General features: G+C 45.2%; 1 protein-coding gene across 2 annotated transcripts; it reads left to right on the top strand.

Annotated features, from left to right (window-relative positions):
* The first annotated feature begins 22 nt into the window (after positions 1 to 22).
* On the top strand, positions 23 to 19,398 carry Zbtb34 (zinc finger and BTB domain containing 34). Of its 2 annotated transcripts, XM_028757044.1 has the most exons (3): positions 353 to 401; positions 3,018 to 3,137; positions 16,804 to 19,398. In XM_028757044.1, the coding sequence occupies exons 2-3, from the start codon at positions 3,106 to 3,108 to the stop codon at positions 18,326 to 18,328; spliced, it is 1,557 nt and encodes a 518-aa protein (XP_028612877.1). In that variant the 5' UTR covers positions 353 to 401; positions 3,018 to 3,105; the 3' UTR covers positions 18,329 to 19,398. The 2 variants fall into 2 exon arrangements, with proteins under 2 accessions (XP_028612878.1, XP_028612877.1); XM_028757045.1 differs by lacking the exons at positions 353 to 401; positions 3,018 to 3,137 and adding an exon at positions 23 to 49.
* The last annotated feature ends 316 nt before the right edge of the window (positions 19,399 to 19,714 follow it).

The raw sequence follows: 19,714 nt of genomic DNA on the forward strand, positions 1-19,714 counted from the left end.
AGGAGGGGGGCGCCGCGGGCGGGCGATGTGAGCGCGGCGCGCGGCCCAGGTGAGGCTAGCGGCCGCGGGCGGAGGCGGCAGGGTCGGAGCGGCCCGTGGGGCAGCTGTCCCCCGTGGGCGCGGCGGGGCGGGCGAGAGGCTGCCTGGTCAGTGCCGGGGCCGGCCGGGCGGGGTCTTGAGGCCCGGGCACCTGCCGGAGGCCAGGCGCTTGGCCCCGAGGGGTGGCGAACCGGGGCAGCTGCCCTGCACCCCTCCAGCCTCCGCCCCGGGCGGCTCGCTCTCCCTCCCGTACCAAGGGGTCTTAGTGACCGTTGTCCCCGGAGAGCCAGGCCCGGCCTGAGGGGGGGGGTCAGCGGGAAGCTGTCCAGGAGCTGCTACCTCTGGCCACCGCCTTGTGCCAGGTAAACAGGCGGCGCGTGTTAAGCTTGGCCCGGGTGGTCTGCGTGGCCACTGGTGCACTACTGGGGATGGACTGGGGAGGGGGCGTGTAAAACACTGCTCGCCTAGGCCAGGTGACTGTTTTGGGGCTACTCAATTATGGAACGCTCCATCTTGAGGTTTTCAGCAAGTCTTCTTTTCCATGCTGGGCCTCAGTTTCTCCACGTAAGAATTGAGAGTTTAGATGAACTCCCTACAGACCCTTCATGCTGTGACTATCTGACATTGCAAGGTCTATGCCTGGTTCAACATGCTGGGCGAAGTCTCCCACTCCAGATGTAGACTTTTTAACCACTTAGTGCATTTTGTCTCGGGAAGATTTAAAATGATTCCCCGAAGGGTTTTCTTGGAAATAGCTTTACTGATCCTTCATCGTTCCTTGCTGTGGTCCATAGTTTTCCTGTGGAGCGTTTTGCATGCAAACATTTTGCTGTCTGTATTTGCCCATTCTCTCTTTGTTCCTTAGTCTAAGCTGTTTTTGCTTCACATCTGGATTATTGCAACAGCTTCTCAGTTGGTCTCTGACTCCAGAGGTTTCACCCTCCCCCATCCTTCCTTTATGCTAACGCCAAACTTAGTATAGGAAGTAAAAAAAATAGTTGAGTGCTTGCTTAGTAAAAGTCAAAATGCTGTGAGTGGTGGACAAAAGGAAGGTACCGTGACTCTCCCAAAGCTTTGCAGTGGGTGTTCAGACATTGCCTGTTAATAGGTGATGTCTGTGATACAAGGCTGTGCCCGATAGAATTCAACAGGAGAGGTAGAGGTCATTAAGGACTTAGTGAGGGGTGGTACTTGAACTGTGTGTTAAGGGGAAGTGGGATTCAGATGGGGGAAAAGGATCCTATGTAGTTAGTGATTAGTGCAGCCTCTTGGCCGAGGAGGGGGTAAGATGGGAGAGGAGGAGGAAAGGTTGATTAGGCTTGGTTCCTGAAAGATCTTGAACACTAGGCCAAAGTTGAAACTATTCTGGAGGAGGCATATTCCAGGAAGAAGAGACCAGGGTTGCTAGAGGTAGAAGGAATAGAGGCTAGGACCCGGTGAGCTAGGGGAGATGGCAGTCAGCAGTGTTGAGAGCTGAACAGTGTCCTTTCTGCCTGCTTCATAGTGTCTAGCCTTTGCTACTTCCCCCACTCCCCTTCCAAGGGTCTCTTAGGTTTGACTTTTTCCCTCTCACCTGAACCTGACCTTTCCCCAGCCTCTGTTCTCCAAGTTTGGCCAGCTTATGACTGCCTGTAGGGCTGTTCCAGGCCTCCAAGTACATTCTTCATTTCACTTCCTTCAAGCCCCTGCTGAAGATACACTTCCTCCAAAGGGTGTTCCCTCACCGCCCTACCCCCATGCCTTTGTGGCACTGGGACTCCGAAGCAAGCTTCCTTGGTTATTGAGCTTGTCCTGGCCCAGCCAGAGCAGGAGTTTTGTCTGAGGTCACAGCATGTAAGTTAATGCTTCTCTCAGACTCCTGCTACCTGATGCTGAAACTGGAGTTTTGAGAATCGGTCCTCATGTAGTTCCTGATTTTATTGGTAAACAACTTTTTTCTTAAAGGAGAAGCTCTTAGTAGTTATGAGCTTTTGTATCCTCTGTAACTACTGGTATTTAATGCTGCAATGCCAGGTGGATGTTTTCAATTTTATTCTCAGATGCAGAAGGCACAGAATAAATTCTGTAAAATGTTAGTGTTTATTCCTAATCGGGAAAGAAAAATCATGTAATTCTTAAGTCTAAGGCTGTGGGGAAAGAAAGTCGGGATTAGGCAGGCCTGGGTCTGACTCTGCACAGCCACTCACTAGCTCTGAACGAGAGCCATTTCTGACATTGCCAAGCTTGTCTTTTCTTTCGTTCTTTTTTCTTTTTTGGTGCTGAAGAGTTAATTAACCCAGGTCCTTACACATGCTAAACAAATGCAGTGCTCTACCACATCCCCAGCTTGAGCCTGACTTTTCTTACTTGTAATGTGTAATAAAGTCTGGATTGTGGGGTTTTTACAGCATCGTGTGCGTCTGTTTGTCTGTGTGCTTTTCTACCTCTCTCACATCTCCACTTTATCTTTTGAGACGGGGTCTCATTGTATCTGGAGTTCACTGGTCAGCCAGACTGGTTGTCCAGCAAGCCCTAGAGATTCTCCTGTCCCCACTTCCCCAGTGCTGGATTACAAGCATGAACCTCTGTGCATGGCATTTTACATGGGTGTTGAGAATCCAAATTCAGGCCCTTGTGCTTGCAGAGTAAGCACTTTAATATAGACCAAGCCCTCTCCACAGCCACTAAGATTTTTTAATGAAAATGGCATACAGTGGAGATAGCAAACCTTAGGAACTGTTGAAGACATTTTATTATGATTAGGTGTGGTGTATTAGGAGTGGAGTGGATATGGGCTGCCAAGCTCTGCCTGACCCATATGTACATGTCTAGTCTGCCTTTCAGTTGAAGCAAGAATGTCAAACATTATAAACCTAGAGTCCCATCATTTTGTTATATTTCCATTAATTTTCATGTTATTTTAGTTGAAATATTTATTTTAGTTGAAATTCTGTTTCATGCTTTCAACTTCTTAATTGTGTCCATTTAATGTTTTGTAGCTGACAAACTGCTGAATTTAGCTTAGTGAAGGTCACCAACTGAGCACAGTTAAGCTTCTAATGGTTATTTTCTGTTGATGTTGCTGGCATGGAAAGCACCCTGGAAGAATGCAATTCAAGGTGAGCCTTTCTAATCCGTTTGTTACAAGAAGTGGAACGTGTGTATTTTTCCAGGTCTCCTAAAAAGCCAGCCATGAGCAGATAAGCTGCTGCACTTTAACTTATATTGAAAGTTTTGCTTTAAGAAAGCTTACTCCTGCTTGAAACATCCTTTCAGCTCATGATTCCAGTGTGGAATGACTAGACAGGAACAGTGGTGCAAAACTCTGGTACCTTATTGGGGAGGCTGAGACAGGAGGATCCAGGAGTTTGAGCCCATACTGGGTAATATAGCAAACCCCATCTCTAAAAGAAAAGCAAAGGTTTTGAAACACTTTTTGGGGCCTACTTATTTGACAGAATAAAAACAATGAGCATTTCACAAATTTTGAAACTGATTTGTGTTTGTCCAATTATGGCCCCTTACCACCATGTCAGACCATGACTTACAGGTTATCTTGAATGGAATTTGTCTTTCTACTTGAAGTTGGTCATGAGGATCAGCACCAAGAAAAGCCACACATTTCACCAGAAAGCCTGAGTTAAAGTTCTCTTCTTCCTCAGAGAGACAAATGTCATTTCAGTTCCTGGCTGGGTCAGTCATTAGCTGACTGACCCCAGGAAAGTTCCTTGTCTCTTGGAGTGTGTCCCCTCATCTGTATGTACAGTGGGAATAGTTGCGACATCTGTGTCTGTTGCCTGGAGGAATTTCCTCTGCACAGTGTGTAGGGCAGGAGGAGCTAAGGGCATCATCCACACTGTTGCTGGTGAGGTTGAAGCAGCCATTCCTCTCCTGGGTGGAAAGCTCAGAAGCAGCTTCCAATGTTTTGCATTGACTAAGACAAATCACACCCTCCCCAAATTAGTGTATCTGGGCAGACCTGGAGAGTGTTAGCGCCTCGCTCAGAAATGTAGCAGTTCGGATAAAAATGTTCTCGCACATGAATTAATGCAGTAAGAACTCTAAACTTGTTTTCCTTTAAATTAGGAAGCGCCCTTCATGAATATCCATCACAGAATGCCGTTTCCTCTCCCTCCCCCTTTTTTTCTTGCCTTGAGTTTCATCAGCATCACAATGCTTCCTGCAGCCCTGCTGCTCTTCGGGCTGCTCTCAGCCTGGATTTGGAATCACAGGCATCTTGCTTGGGAATAATGGTCCTTCCTAGTGCTTCAAGCCCCTTCCAGACTTGTCACCTTCCTTTCTTTTCTTGGAAGTGTAACTGGACATTTTTTAAGGATGTGTGGCATCTCAGGGAGCAGCAGTGTTTCCAGGTCAGAGGAGAGTCAGCCACCTTGCAGATTTTGGATCCTGCCTGTCCTGTACCTCCAGGTCTTCAGCAGGTCACCTTGAGTGCTAAGAGTACAGCTGAGGGTGGCAGTCCAGAGGTCATGACTTGTCTGCTTGGTTTAGGATGTATCAGCTGACCCATACTGTGAGCTGTGGGGTCCCTGCCTAAGAGCTCCTCTAGGTGTGAGACATTGACCTGGCCTGTGCTCTGCTTCTGTTCTGGGTATCATAGGGAGATCATTCAGATTACCCATAATCAGTATGGAGGAGACTTTAGGCCTGCATGTGTTGATCTGTCCAAGTGACATTTAGGAGTCCCTTGCTTGTAGCTCTCTGTGGCACAGGTTCTAATGTATGAGGATGTTACCAAGTTGTGCTCATTTTCCTCACATGTGGTGTTAGGTGTGGTGCTGGGTCTTGCTTTCCACCTGGTCATTGGCAATGGTGTTTGAGTGAGGACCATGTGCACTGACCTGCTGCTACTAGGGCCTCTTTCCCGAGGAGCAGTGAGTGTAGTCTTTGGTTCTCAACTTTTCTTTTTTCTTCTGGCTCTGTCATGCTACTTCTCTTCAGTTAGCAAAGTGTTGATCAGTCCCTAGTCTCTTCCCACTCCCATTTCATTCTTTCTACTGCCCACTGGGTAGCCTAAGCTCAGCCTGCCCTTTCTGGACTCTCATGCCCAAGAGTATTCCAGCCTACACTCTGAGTCCTTCACAGCTAACTTTAGTTCTAGGCACATTACCAGGCTAAAGAGAACAAAAGGTGTGATTAACTTAAAGTTCTTTTTTTTTTTTTTTAAGATTTATTTCTTTATTATATATGAGTACACTGTAGCTGTCTTCAGACACACCAGAAGAGGGCATCAGATCTCATTACAGATGGTTGTGAGCCACTATGTGGTTGCTGGGATTTGAACTCAGGACCTTTGGAAGTGCAGTCAGTGCTCTTAACCACTGAGCCATCTCTCCAGCCCAACTTCAAGTTCTATATACCCCATGGCCAGATTTATCCTAATAGTCCAAGGGCAGGACACAGAGGCTTTGTCCGGATGTCAGTCTCCCCCGTGATCCTCAGCTCATCAGGACCAGCAGCTTCCTAGCTCTCCCTTGCATGGTGCAGGCCTACTTTATATTAAGTTAAGTTTTTAAATAAGTTTGTCTTTAAAGTAAAAACCTATACATAGTATAGCACTTCAGAGCATAGGATAGAAAAATATAAAAACAACAAAACTCTCTCCAATCCAGGGCTCTCTTCGAAAGGAGTCCTCAGAGAATCCTGAACATGTACTTGCATGTGCTAGGTCCTAAGAAATGCAACTAGGTCTGGAGAGATGGCTCAGCTTCTAAGAGCACTAGCTGCTCTAGCAGAGATGGCCCAAGTCTGGTTGGGTTCTCAGCACCCACACAGCAGCTCACAGCTCTCTGTAATTCCAGTTCCAGGGATCTGATGCTCCTTTCAGTCTCCTTGGGTACCTGTATGCATATGATGCACATACAGTTGTACTTTTCTTTTTCTCCAAAAAAACATATTTAATATACCTTAAAATCTTCATTTACTCATCAACCTCATTTTTTCCAACTTCATAGATCTATAGACACCTGTGTAACAATGTATTTAACCAATGTCAACTGATGCAAAGCCAGGAAGCAAACTAATCAGCTATTACACACAACATGCTGACATGTTACAGATGTCTGGGCTGGCTCTCTTTTCTAACTCCTTGCAGAAGAACTGAGAGGTTTTGCATTTCAACCTGTAATGCCAAAGCATCTTTTAAGAGGTGCCAAGTGCCCATTGGTTTGCCCAGGCTACCAAGTGCCCAGCTGCTTCCCACAACTACTGGTATCAAACATTAAACTACTTCACCTTTGGTTGAACTGAAGAGGGGAAAACAGTACCTCCTCCATCTGATACACATGTGCTTTTCTACCAAGGAGGCCGCCATGTTTCTCATATGTAAAGGCTTCTGTCAATGGCCTGCAGTCACAGAACTGCCTCTTCTCATCTTCTGCCTGCAGTTGCCTCTTTACTGGATTGTTGGAACTCTTTGTAAATGAAGGAAATTAGCCTGTCATTTGTGCCACACTAAGATTTAATTGCAATCAGTAAATGGCATACTAACCAGGGACTTGAATTATTTCTCTAAACTGACAGGAAATACTCACTCGACATCAGCTCCTACACACACACGCAGCAAACCACAGGGAATGCAAGGACTCACACAAGTCTCCAGCTTGCAGTTTGACATGGGCTTAATGCAGCTTTCTCCCAGCCCAGGGAGAGATGGGAATCAAATTCATTTTTGATAATGCAGAGATGTGATTTATATTCGTTTTTCATTTAGATTAAGTTTGCAGCTGCTTCAGAAAACAATAATGAATTTGATTATTCCACTCACTAAAAACATTAGGATCAGTGTTCTTTAATTTAGCAGATTAATCATGTCTTCCTAGAACATTATAATAGGCAAAAAAAAAAACTAGTCATATTTTAACTCTAAAAAAACCAAGCACATATAAACTGGATCTACCCCCCATGGTGCCATTAATAGCTATTTTGTTTTTGTTTGTGAAAGCTATGCTGCGGATAAGAACATGGAATACTGCTCCCATCACACAAAGAATTAGCTGAAACTGGCTACTGCTGGATATCTTCATGGTTCTCTTCTGCTTATTCAACCAGTGGTAGGATAATCTTCCTGTTCTTTCAGAGTTAACTGCAGTCACAGTCTCTAGCCTTCCTGGGCACCAGGTTATTCTATGGAGGTCCAATGGTGGGTTCTTGCCAGGAAGGATGCAGTGTATGGTACTTCAGGGGGCCCATGTACCCCTCAGTGAGGCAGGTACTGGCACTCCAAGAGTACTGGCTGATTTTCCCAGCATGTTTCCATGTTTGCTGCCTGGACTTCCTTTCCTATAGGGATAACCTCCCTGTTTCAGTGGGCCCAGCAGCGGAAGTGAAGCAGCAGTGCCAGAAGAGGAAGGAAGGGACAAGTGGCAAGCACCTTCCTATTGATGACTAAGATAGTGAAGGCATTTTAGTAACAGACCTCGAAAGTACAAATGCTCAAAGCATACTCTTTCCATATCAAAATCACCTTTCTTGCCTCTTCTCCCAGCATAGCAGCAGGCAGACAGGAGGCCAGCCTATGCTAACAGCAGATCATTTCTGAAAGCAACAAAACCAGACCTGTCCATGTAGGAGCTATGATCAAGAAAACATTTGAGGGGGTAGGGGGGCAGCTCCTAATAAAGTTCATAACCTCTTCCAAGATGAGTGTTGATGCCCAGGATTCTTCAGATCCCTTTTTCTCTGACTTGTTATACCTGCATTAGACATAAAGCCCTCTCTCTATTCAAAAGCCTTAATTAGTTAGAAACCACAAAGCTAGGGCTCAAGTGACAGCTCTTTGGTGATTCAAAGTGGACATCTTAGAGACAAGATGCCACCAAGACAACACAGGTTCAGCCCAAGTTCAAGAGAACACAAAGCAGCACCGAGACTGCAGATCAGAGAGCAAGAGTTACCTGAGAGGTGTATACACTGAGTGAGCCTTGAGGATGCTAAAAGGGGGTGGGGGGGCTCCAAGCAACAGGGAACTCTAAATGATAAGGTAAGTTCAGAGTAACAGCTTGAAGTGGGAGAAGTTTGGGCACACCAAGGGAAGCCACACACAAGACCCTATCACTGTGGCATAGTGATGGGGAGAGGGGCTAGCCCGTCCATTACCATTCCCCCCACAGACCAAAGGAGAAAGGAACAAAAGGCCTAACAGAAGACTGGATGGCAATGAGGTTAGTAAGTAAAGCTACTTGAAAGCTCTGCACGGTCTCACCAGAGAATACTCAGGACACACCACTGCACTGTGGATGCTGCACAGTGCACCACTCTAAAATGCAAGATGACCTGATACTAAGCTCAGTTCCAAGGCCTCCCTGCACATTGATGTTTTTTACCTGAGGGAGCTCTGGAAGAAAAGGGCAGTGTACAGAAATGGGAAGACAGAGACAGAGTCAAGCAGAAACAGACATGCAGAGCTAAAAAGAGACACCAGTGACTAGCCCTCTTCCTTCACATGGGTGTGAACAAAAGAGGCAAAATGAGTGTCCCTGTAGGTCACTTGCAGAGTGACATGAAAGCCTAGCCAAGCAGAACACAGTTCCTGAAGCCTTCAAAGCAGTCGCCTGCTTGCTAATGTCCCAAAACCAGGAAGCAGTGTTCAGCTGGCTTTGGCTTTCTCCTGAATATCATTAATATTCTTACAAGAGTATTTTGAAAACACTTGTTTTTTGTGTATCCCCCAAAAGCAGCTAAAAGAGCTGGGTATAGCCATGAACATTGACTTACTGGCTCTTCCAGGCATGACATCAGTTCCAAAAGCCACAAAGGCACAGACAGACAAATGTACACAACTACTTAAAAATATATGGTGAAAAATGTGCCTTGCTCTCTAAAAAGCCACAGGGAAATGGCAGATTGAAAGGAAATGCCTTTGTTTGCTTGTTTGTTTCGATAGTGGGCTAGCTCCAAATTACTTAATTTGTTAATCAAATTGGACTAACACAAAAACATTTCCCCACCACCACCAAAAAAAACGGGCAAAGGCTACTTACAACTAAAATGACAAAAACTCCACCAAAGCATGTTTTAACTATTCATGATTTAAAATGTTTGGATTACGAAAAGAAAGAAAAAAGGTACTTTTTTTTTGTAGGAAGAGGTACTGGGGATTAAACCCAGGACCTTTGGTGTAGTTTGGAAACACTACCAGTGAGGCACACCATGCTGCTCCAAGGTAGCGCTTTTAAGCCATTATATATAAGCAATCCTGAGGGAAAATTTGGTGATAATTATCAGCACATGAAAAGCCTTTGGTCTAAAATAAGTGCTAGGGGCTGGAGAGACAGTTCAGTAGGCAAAAGGACTTGCCACGTAAGCTGGGCCCTCCACATGTGGACGGTAATATGTGCATGTACCCACACATTAAATAAATAAACAAATGCAGTAAAAATTATTTTTAAAAACTTAGAATATAGAAACAGTGCTTGCAGACGTTTGTACATGTGCACAGCAGAAGTATGAATCCCATATGTGATAAGGCATACATGGTGCTTTTCTTTTTTTCTTTTCTTTTGTCTGCAGCAGCGACCAAAGACTGATTAAGAAAAAGCAAGGAGCTGGGTGGTAGAGGTGCACACCTTTAAGCTCAGCACTAGGGAGGCACTGGCACGTGGATCTCCACAAATTTGAGGCCAGCCTGGTCCACACAGAGAAACCTGGTCTTGAAAAACCAACAAGAAGGGAAAAGGAAAAAGAAAAGTTAGGGTGTAGCAACATGCACTGGAGTCCAAGATCCTGGGGAGGTTGAGGCAGACAGCCAACAATTTATACATAATTTTTTTTGAGACAGTCTTATTCTATAGCCCAGGCTAGCCTCAAACTCAAGGCAACCAACCCTCCTACCTCTGCCTCCCAAGTACTGGAATTACAGGTCTGCACTATCATACCCAGCTTTACAGTTGACTCTTCAACAACACAGGGGTTAAAGGTGCTAACAATACCTATGGTACCTATTGATTCTCTAAAAACTCAACCACCAGTAACCTGCTGTTGACTGAAACTCACCAGTCAACTGACAGACTCCGCATTACAGGTATGATGCACACTGAGAACCACACAACAACCTCAAGAGTGCACCTTTTCCTGGCACATGCAAGTCACTGGAGCTGGCAAGCATGGCTGAGCTGCAGAGGGAGGCAGCTATGGAGTGACAGCAGCACTTGGTGCAGCTATGACTTAATACAGCATTTTTGGTTTTGAGACACTGGCCTGGAACTCACCATGGACAGCAATCCTCCTGTCTTTGACTTCAGCGATGACACTGCACCTTTGTTTACATTTTTATAGACTACAAAAGACAGCACTTCTGGTTTGCTTTTGCACGTACACATATCGTCCTGTCCACATGTTCATGCATTAGAGACACACCTTTTCCTTACTGTTTTCTATCTTTCTAGGCTATGTAGTTTCTAGGATTTTTTCCAGATTGTGGGAAGATAAAATATATATACTAAAAAAATACATAATAGATGGTGGTAGTAAGGCACACACATTTAATCCCAGTACTTGTGAGGCAGAAGCAAGTAGATCTCAGTGAGTTTGAGACCAGTCTTGTCTTCAGAACAAGTTACAGGATACTCAGGGCTATACAAAGAAACTCTGTCTCAAAAGAACCCACACCAATCAGGGCTGGAGAGATGGCTCTGCGGTTAAGTGCATTGACTACTCTTACAGAGGTCCTGAGTTCAATTCCCAGAAACCACATGGTGGCTCACAACCATCTGATTAGCTCTTCTGGTGTGTCTGAAGAGAGCTTCTTCTGCAAGGAATTAGAAAAGAGAGCCAGCCCAGACATCTGTAACATGTCAGCGTGTTGTGTGTAATAGCTGATTAGTTTGCTTCCTGGCTTTGCATCAGTTGACATTGGTTAAATACATTGTTACACAGGTGTCTATAGATCTATGAAGTTGGAAAAAATGAGGTTGATGAGTAAATGAAGATTTTAAGGTATATTAAATATGTTTTTTTGGAGAAAAAGAAAAGTACAACTGTATGTGCATCATATGCATACAGGTACCCAAGGAGACTGAAAGGAGCATCAGATCCCTGGAACTGGAATTACAGAGAGCTGTGAGCTGCTGTGTGGGTGCTGAGAACCCAACCAGACTTGGGCCATCTCTGCTAGAGCAGCTAGTGCTCTTAGAAGCTGAGCCATCTCTCCAGACCTAGTTGCATTTCTTAGGACCTAGCACATGCAAGTACATGTTCAGGATTCTCTGAGGACTCCTTTCGAAGAGAGCCCTGGATTGGAGAGAGTTTTGTTGTTTTTATATTTTTCTATCCTATGCTCTGAAGTGCTATACTATGTATAGGTTTTTACTTTAAAGACAAACTTATTTAAAAACTTAACTTAATATAAAGTAGGCCTGCACCATGCAGGGGAGAGCTAGGAAGCTGCTGGTCCTGATGAGCTGAGGATCACGGGGGAGACTGACATCCGGACAAAGCCTCTGTGTCCTGCCCTTGGACTATTAGGATAAATCTGGCCATGGGGTATATAGAACTTGAAATTAATCACACCTTTTGTTCTCTTTAGTCTGGTAATGTGCCTAGAACTGAAGTTAGCTGTGATCTACATTGCCTACTTCCAAAGCTTTTGAGTGTTGCTTGTTAGCAGCTCTGGGAGGAGTATCCCGTCTCATGCTCAGGGAGGCAGAGGAGAGGTGTTGGCCATGGTGCTGCTTCCTGTAGCCCTACTAATGCCAGCCATCCCACTCGAGGAGCCCTCGCAGAAGCCCTTTCAGCCTTATGCTCCATCTCAGAGTGCTCTGCCACTGCCTAGGACTCCTTGCCTTCCTTTCAGCCTTTGATTTGCTATTTAAACACCTTCTGCTGGGAAATGCCATGAGACAGGTGACGCCTGACCTTTTCTAGGTGATGGGTGTATTTTTGTAAGTCTTGCCAAATGGAGAAAGAATTGCATCTCTTCTTAAATGTGTTTGTTTACTGATGAGATGATTGTCTTTATCTGAAAGGCTATTTTTATTCTTTGTTGTAAAGAAGCATCTGCTCATAGTTATGGAGTTTTCAGTTGTGATCTTTGGTATTTATTATTTGTGAATTTCATAGTTCTCGGCTATGTATTTTGTAAATTCTTTTCATAATTTATTTTCTGCCCCTTTTTTGTAAGCATTTTTGTTTGTTTGTTTTGTTTTTTGTTTTTTCGAGACAGGGTTTCTCTATATAGCCCTGGCAGTCTGGAACTCACTCTGTAGACCAGGCTGGCCTCAAACTCAGAAATCCACCTGCCTCTGCCTCCCAAGTGCTGGGATTAAAGGCGTGCGCCACCACCGCCCGGCTTTTTGTAAGCATTTTTAAGATCTAAAAAGGCTTTATTTCTGTGGTTATACCTCCACATTTCTGCATTGACATCATGCTATACAGGAAGGATCTATCCAGAGGTTTATCAAGTTCCCCAAACCACCTCTATTTAGTGATTGTCCTGAAATCTTGGTGTGAAGTCCACTGTCACCAGCAGCTTCTTTGGCCGCTGCTCTTCCCTGTACCCTGTCCTTGCTGAAGAGGAGCGTCTAGCCAGTCCTTCCTTCCTGATTCTGTCTCTATCTCTTGAGACATGTGATTCCTTTTGTAGAGAGCCTTTCCCTGCAGGACTCCCACAACCTCACTGATCTAGATAACCTTTCTGCATCCCTTTGATCCTATGTAAAGTAGCATTTGCTCGGTTGGCCTTCTGTGACCACACCCTCACTCTGAAGAAGACCTGCTGTCACCAGGATTTATGGTGAAAAGTGTAGGACTCCCCTGATGCCTGTGCCCAGTTGTACATTAACTCTGGGTAGATTTTTCTTTTTTCTTTTGAGACAGGTTTATTTGGCATGAAGTGGTGAGGAATTTAAAATGCCTCATGATGATGTTTACTCTATTGGGTTAAATTAAGTATTTATTTTATTTTATTTTTATTTCACAAGCACAACTACTAAGTGGGCTAGGTGCTCCCCAGCAGTGGGCCCGTTCTCAGCAGTGCAGGAGGCTAGGGCACTGCACAGCAGGGCCTTCCTTGGGTTCTGTATCCAGCACTGTACTGTAGAGGTGAGGGAGGCTTGAATGAAGGCTTGGTAACTTGAAACACACTGAAAACATGTGGCTTGTATTCTTACAGGACATCAGTGTTCTAGAATAGATACATCTTTAAATTGTTTTCTTAAAAAGAAATTTAACAAAAGATTCCATCGGCCTGTATTTATGAATTCATTTTAGAGACAACATTCATCTCTATAGCATTAAATCTCATAGCCGGCTGGGCGGTGGTGGCGCACGCCTTTAATCCCAGCACTTGGGAGGCAGAGGCAGGTGGATTTCTGAGTTCGAGGCCAGCCTGGTCTACAGAGTGAGTTCCAGGACAGCCAGGGCTACACAAAGAAACCCTGTCTCGAAAAACAAACAAACAAACAGACAAACAAAACAAAAGTCTCATAGCCAAGATGTGTTTCTTCACTTAGCCATATGAAAACTCCTTATTAAGATAAGGGGTCAGTGGCTTGGTGGGTTGGGTGCTCGTCACCAAGCCTGATGAGCTGAGTTCAGTACCTGGGATCCGCACGGTGAAAGGGAAGAAAGGGTCGCAGCGGTGCTAATAGGAGGTGAGGGTGGTGGGGCCGGCGCTTGTTTTGTTGAATACATTTAATACATTTTGGGAAGAGATGAAGACTCTTTACAAGGATGATGCTGTTGCTTTGCAGTAGTTATGTATTATGTGTTTATTATGTAGTAGTTTTTATTATGTTTTACAAGTAGTGCTGCTTTTTTTTTTTCCACAAGACAGGGTTTCTCTGTGTAGCCCGGGCTGTCCTGGAACTCACTCTGTAGACCAGGCTGGCCTCGAACTCAGAAATCCGCCTGCCTCTGCCTCAAGTAGTGCTTCATTTCTTGCTTATCAAGTTGTTTTCTTACTCTGAAAGAATATTTACTTCTGAGGTGAGTTTTTGGCGAGGTGTCAATGTGGCCATGTGAGATTCTCCTTTGCCTTTCTGGTGTCCAGATCATTTTAGCCCTAACCCTAGCTGATCAGTCCTAATCCTTGGCATTTGCCTGAAAGGGCCTTACAATCCCTTAGTCGAAACAGACTTCTTTCAGCTGCCTATCGTCCTCTGGTGTCAGGTTTGCACCAGATGCACAGCGTTGTCTTCATGTCTCCATACGCGGCTAGAACAGCTAGAACATGGCCTGGAGATCGTTTGTGTCTTGGCACTTCTGTGTCTTTTTCATTTAGTTCTGCCAATTTATGTTATCCTAAAAATATGTCCATTTCATGCAGATTTCAAAATGATTTCAATCATAACTCTAGGATAAATAGAAGCACAACATTTTTCTTTGACTAAAATATTTTAACTCAAATTCTTACAAGATTGAAAACGCTGATGTGATCTAGTCAGACTGACTGAGCCTGTTCTGCGAGAGTCTTACTGTAGACTGGCCCCACTCTTGCTTTCCTGGGTGGCTATATGCTAGTGAGTTATCTGTTTCCTTTTGTCCATGCTGTCTAGCCTCCTGAGTAGAGTCCGTTGCTTACAATGGTTAAGGCACCAACTTCCCTTGTACTTTCTATTGTAAATGATGCTTTCTAATCCTTAATGTTTTTGTTATAAAATACTTCAAAGCTGCAGAAAAATTTGACTTTTTAGTTTTTTGGAGATAGGGTTTCTCTGTGTAGTCTTGGCTGTCCTGGAATTCATTCTTCAACCAGATTGGCCTTGGGCTCAGAGATCTGCCTACCTCTGCTTCCCGAGTGTTGGGGCTAAAGGTACATGCCACCACTGACTGGCTTGATAGTTTTTTACAGTAGCCATTGACAGCCGTGTGCCACTGTAACATTTTACTGCGTTTGCTTTTCCACTTGTCTGTCCACTTGGTTTGTGAGTTAGTGCTCAAGTAAGATGAGACACACAGGCAAACTGTCTCTTGTGCCTTTCTTGTTCTTGATTCATTTCTTAGTGAGGAGCGGTTCACTTTCTGATGGTTGGCCAGGTATGATGGTACACACTCCTAAGAGCCAAGCTGAGTGCTCAGGAAGAGCGTGAGGCCAGACTGAGGCTCTGTCTCAAAAAAAAAAAAAAAAAAAAAAAGCCCAAAATCTATTGGTTAGATTTTAAAATCAAAAATAGAATGTTATCGAATGTAGTCTTGTGTTTACCTCAGCAGCTGTGGGGTGTGTGTGTGTGTGTGTATGTGTATACCACAGTGCACTTGAGGTTAGAGGACAGCTTTTGGGAATTTATTCTCTCCTTCCATTGTATGGAAGAAATTGAACTCAGATTGTCTTGTTTGGTGGCAAGTGCCTTTACCCACTGAGCCATATCACTGACCCCTTCAGTGTCAGGAGTTTTAAGTGGTTCAGAGCTGCAGATTCCAGGCCAGGAGTGGTGGGAGCAGTTGTCCCAAGCATGCTAGTTCTATGAGCATCACTGAAGGGCCCCTGCACTAGCAATGTGTTCATCACTCTTCTTGCTTTTGCCTGAAATACCTCTCTCCTATAAGGGACTGAGTATTGCTTGTCCTGCAGATATGTAGGGAAAGATATGAAAGGTTGCAGTGGTTACGAGCACTGACTGCTCTCCCAAAGGACTCAGGTTTGATCTCTAGCACTCACATCAAGATTGCACTGGAAAAAGTTTGTTCCATTCCTTGTGACTAGACACTTAAAAAATACCAATTGGAAATATGCAAGCGGAAGCTGGGGAGATGGCTCATTCAGTAAAGTGTTTGCACACAAGCATGAGGCCCTGAGTTCTAATCCCTAGTACCTGTGTTAAAAGACCAAGGGAGGGCAGAGAGAGAGCTCAGCATCCACTCGAAGCCTGACAAGCTGAGTTTAATCTCCCAGAACTTTGTGAGGGAAGGAATCAACTTCCAAAAGCTGTTCTCAGGCCTCTACATGTGCACTGTGGCACCCCAGACATAAATAAACGCAATGTGATAACAAAGGTGGGCACTGGAGCAGTGGTTACGGACACTGACTGCGCTCCCGAAGGACTCAGGTTTGATCCTTAGCACTCACAGCCTTACTCACAACCATCTGGAACTGCAGTCCCAGTGGATCCAGCATTCAGTTCTAGCGTCTGAGCACACTGCATGCACACGGGACATAGGCATGCAGGCAAGTAAAACACCTATACACATAAATAATAGTAATTTAAAAACTGGGCTTGGGGACATGGGCCTGTTAGTTGTCCTAGTGCTGTGGGCAGGAGACAGATGGTTATTTTTATCTTGCTGACCAGAAAGACTTACCAGTTGATGAGTTCCCAGCTCAGTTTGAGACTACTCTCAAAAATTAAAATAGAGACCAAGATAATAAACAGTATTGACCTTTGGCTCCGATGAACATGCTCACACATGTTCCTGCCCATGTGGTGTGTATGTAAAAATGTACACAGACATAAACCAGCCACGCACACAGCAGTACACAATGCAACTGTTGTGTACATGAATTGGAACATTTTTGTAGAATCCTTCAGAGACCCTCAGCAGCAGGTGGATGGGAATGTTCTTGAAGAATGGCACCTCCTCTTAGCTGAGGCAGCCTCCTGTGCCTGCAGTGCTTTACTTTTGATCGAGTGAAAGTGAGAGTGACACTGGGCTAATGGATCATTCACTTATTTGGCTGTAGGTGAGTTAATGGAGAGATGGAAGGTAAAACCGAGCAAGAGGAATAATGTCCAGCAGACCGCAGTGCTGGCTGCAGAGCTGCGGTGAGCTCCTGTTTATGCTGCTGCTCTTGCTGAGGAGCCCTGACGGATTATGTGCTCTTTGTCTCTGCAGATTAAGTCTCGTGTCAGGAGAAATGGACAGCAGCAGTTTCATTCAGTTTGACGTGCCTGAGCACAGCAGCACCGTTCTGAGCCAACTGAATGAGCTCCGCCTGCAAGGGAAGCTATGCGACATCATCGTTCACATCCAGGGTCAGCCCTTCCGAGCCCACAAAGCCGTCCTCGCAGCCAGCTCCCCATATTTCCGGGACCATTCAGCATTGAGCACTATGAGCGGCCTGTCGATATCTGTGATTAAGAACCCCAGCGTGTTCGAGCAGTTGCTCTCCTTCTGTTACACTGGAAGGATGTCCTTGCAGCTGAAGGATGTTGTCAGTTTTCTCACTGCAGCCAGCTTTCTTCAGATGCAGTGTGTCATTGACAAGTGCACACAGATCCTAGAGAGCATCCACTCAAAGATCAGCGTGGGAGATGTTGACTCTGTTACCATTGGTGCTGAAGAGAATTCTGAGAGCCGCAATGGGGTGAAAGATGGCAGTTTCTTCACCAATCCTGTTGAGATCTCCCCTCCATACTGCCCTCAGGTACGGCAGCCTCCAGTCAGCAGTGATCTCCGGATGGAGACAACCCCCAACAAAGCCCTTCGGAGCCGCTTACAGGAAGAGGGACACTCAGATCGGGGGAGCAGTGGGAGTGTGTCTGAGTATGAGATTCAGATAGAAGGGGACCATGAGCAAGGGGACTTGTTGGTGAGAGAGAGCCAGATCACTGAAGTGAAAGTGAAGATGGAGAAGTCTGACCGGCCCAGCTGCTCCGACAGCTCTTCCCTGGGTGATGATGGCTACCACACGGAGATGGTTGATGGGGAACAAGTTGTGGCTGTGAATGTGGGGGCCTATGGCTCTGTACTCCAACATGCGTATCCCTACTCCCAGGCAGCTTTACAGCCTTCTAGTGTGCCAGAAGCTTTTGGAAGTCAGACCAATTCCAGTCCATCCAGGTCCATGTTGAGCTGCTTCAGAGGCCGTGGGGCCCGCCAGAAGCGGGCTCTGTCTGTTCACCTGCACAGTGACCTGCAGGGTGTGGTGCAGGGGTCTGACAGTGAAGCCATGATGAACAATCCAGGTTATGAGAGCAGTCCTCGGGAGAGGAGTGCCAGAGGTTACTGGTACCCATACAACGAGAGGTTGATCTGTATTTACTGTGGGAAGTCCTTTAACCAGAAGGGAAGCCTCGACAGGCACATGCGGCTGCATATGGGAATCACTCCCTTTGTGTGCAAGTTCTGTGGGAAGAAGTATACGCGCAAGGACCAGCTAGAGTATCACATCCGGGGCCACACTGATGACAAACCATTCCGATGCGAGGTCTGTGGGAAGTGCTTTCCATTCCAGGGCACCCTCAACCAGCACCTGCGGAAAAACCACCCGGGTGTCACCGAGGGCAGGGTTCGAATGGAGTCCCCCGAAAGAACAGATGTGTATGTAGAACAGAAACTCGAAAGTGATGCGTCAGCCTCAGAGATGACGCTAGATTCCCGCCTGGAAATCCACACAGTGTCTGATGCGCCTGACTAAGGAGCACCTGAACAAAGCACATCAACCAATGCGTCCTTGTGATTTGCTTTGTTGTAATCTTTGCTTTTCCCCACCATCTGGAAATCTCTCGATTTTTCGCTAGTTTCTCTGAAGGTTCTGGTTGGGGTACTTCTTGTGTTTACCCTCCCCTCCATTCCCCTCCCGCAAGGAGCTCAAAGCATGAAGGGCAACGTATCCAGGGAAAACACAGGCTGACAGTATTCCTCTTTGGCTAAATGCTTCTCCCAACTCTGCCAGTGATTCAGCTATGCCAACTGGTCGATCCCACGTTCTCTGCCAAGAGGCAGGTACTCACTGTGGGTGCTAGCCCCAGTGCAGTTTCATGGTGAGAGGCTAGGATGCTGTCAGCTGGTACAAATGGGTAATCTTTTCTAATTTAAAATTACTTCTAGGGGGTAGTTAGACAATTTATATATATATACATATATATAATAAAGTGGTTATTATATAGTATATATAATTCTCAAATTTGAGTTTATTCTGGTTGAGGTGAATGTAAGAAGAATATATAATTTAATACAATGTGAGCAGAGCTCTGGCTTTGTTTCAGCCCCACCTACTATGTTAGTTTTAACCCTTTGTTTCCCTTACAGAAGAATGTCAGTAGACTTTCATGTATAGTAATCATTGTGTCCAAATCCAAACAAAGCAAATCACAGTGTTCATAGCTCTGCTTCATAACAAACACATAAACCAAATGCCATAAGGTTCCTTCAACTGTAGTGGGAAACCATTTTGGAATTTTTGTTTGTTGTCCAGGTACACTGGACAGCCTGTGGTGCTGACCTTTCTACACAGTGTAGTGTTATATTAGCCAACCCCAAAGGAGCAGTGGTTTTCAAGATTTTTACTGGCTTACAACTCTACCTTCATTCTGTACTGTAGAAGCGTACATACCAGGTAACTAAACCGTCCCACCTAGTTAGCACTCTGACTAAAGGACAGGAGTTTGTAGAGCTTGTCTAGAAAATTCTCCAAGCAGTGTTGTGATTTTGTTACTTTGTTTCCTTTTTTTTTTCTTTTTTTTCTCTCTCTCCTCAAATAGCCAGTTAAGGTGCACAGCAGCTTTTTCTATGCAGTTCCCAGGGAAACTGCAGAACGTGGAATTTGTACTTTTTGTAAAGCTATATACTCTACGGGAATTGCAAGCAATATATCTATCTTAGTATTGTGTGTGCTAATGAGAGCCCCAGTGGCTCCCCGACTCTCAGTGTTTCCTGCTTAAAGAAAAAAGTCAGAACTCTCTAAGATCCTCTGTGTGTCATCAGATCTATGTATGTCTCACCATTTTTGGTCATGTGGTGCTATTTTTATGTTAAGTATCTTTTAGGTCAGTATCGGTCTAGAAAAATGTGAAACCTACCA

The sequence above is a fragment of the Grammomys surdaster genome, unplaced genomic scaffold, assembly GCF_004785775.1.
Source record: "Grammomys surdaster isolate TR1022 unplaced genomic scaffold, NIH_TR_1.0 126133, whole genome shotgun sequence".
NCBI classification, from domain to species: Eukaryota; Metazoa; Chordata; class Mammalia; order Rodentia; family Muridae; genus Grammomys; species Grammomys surdaster.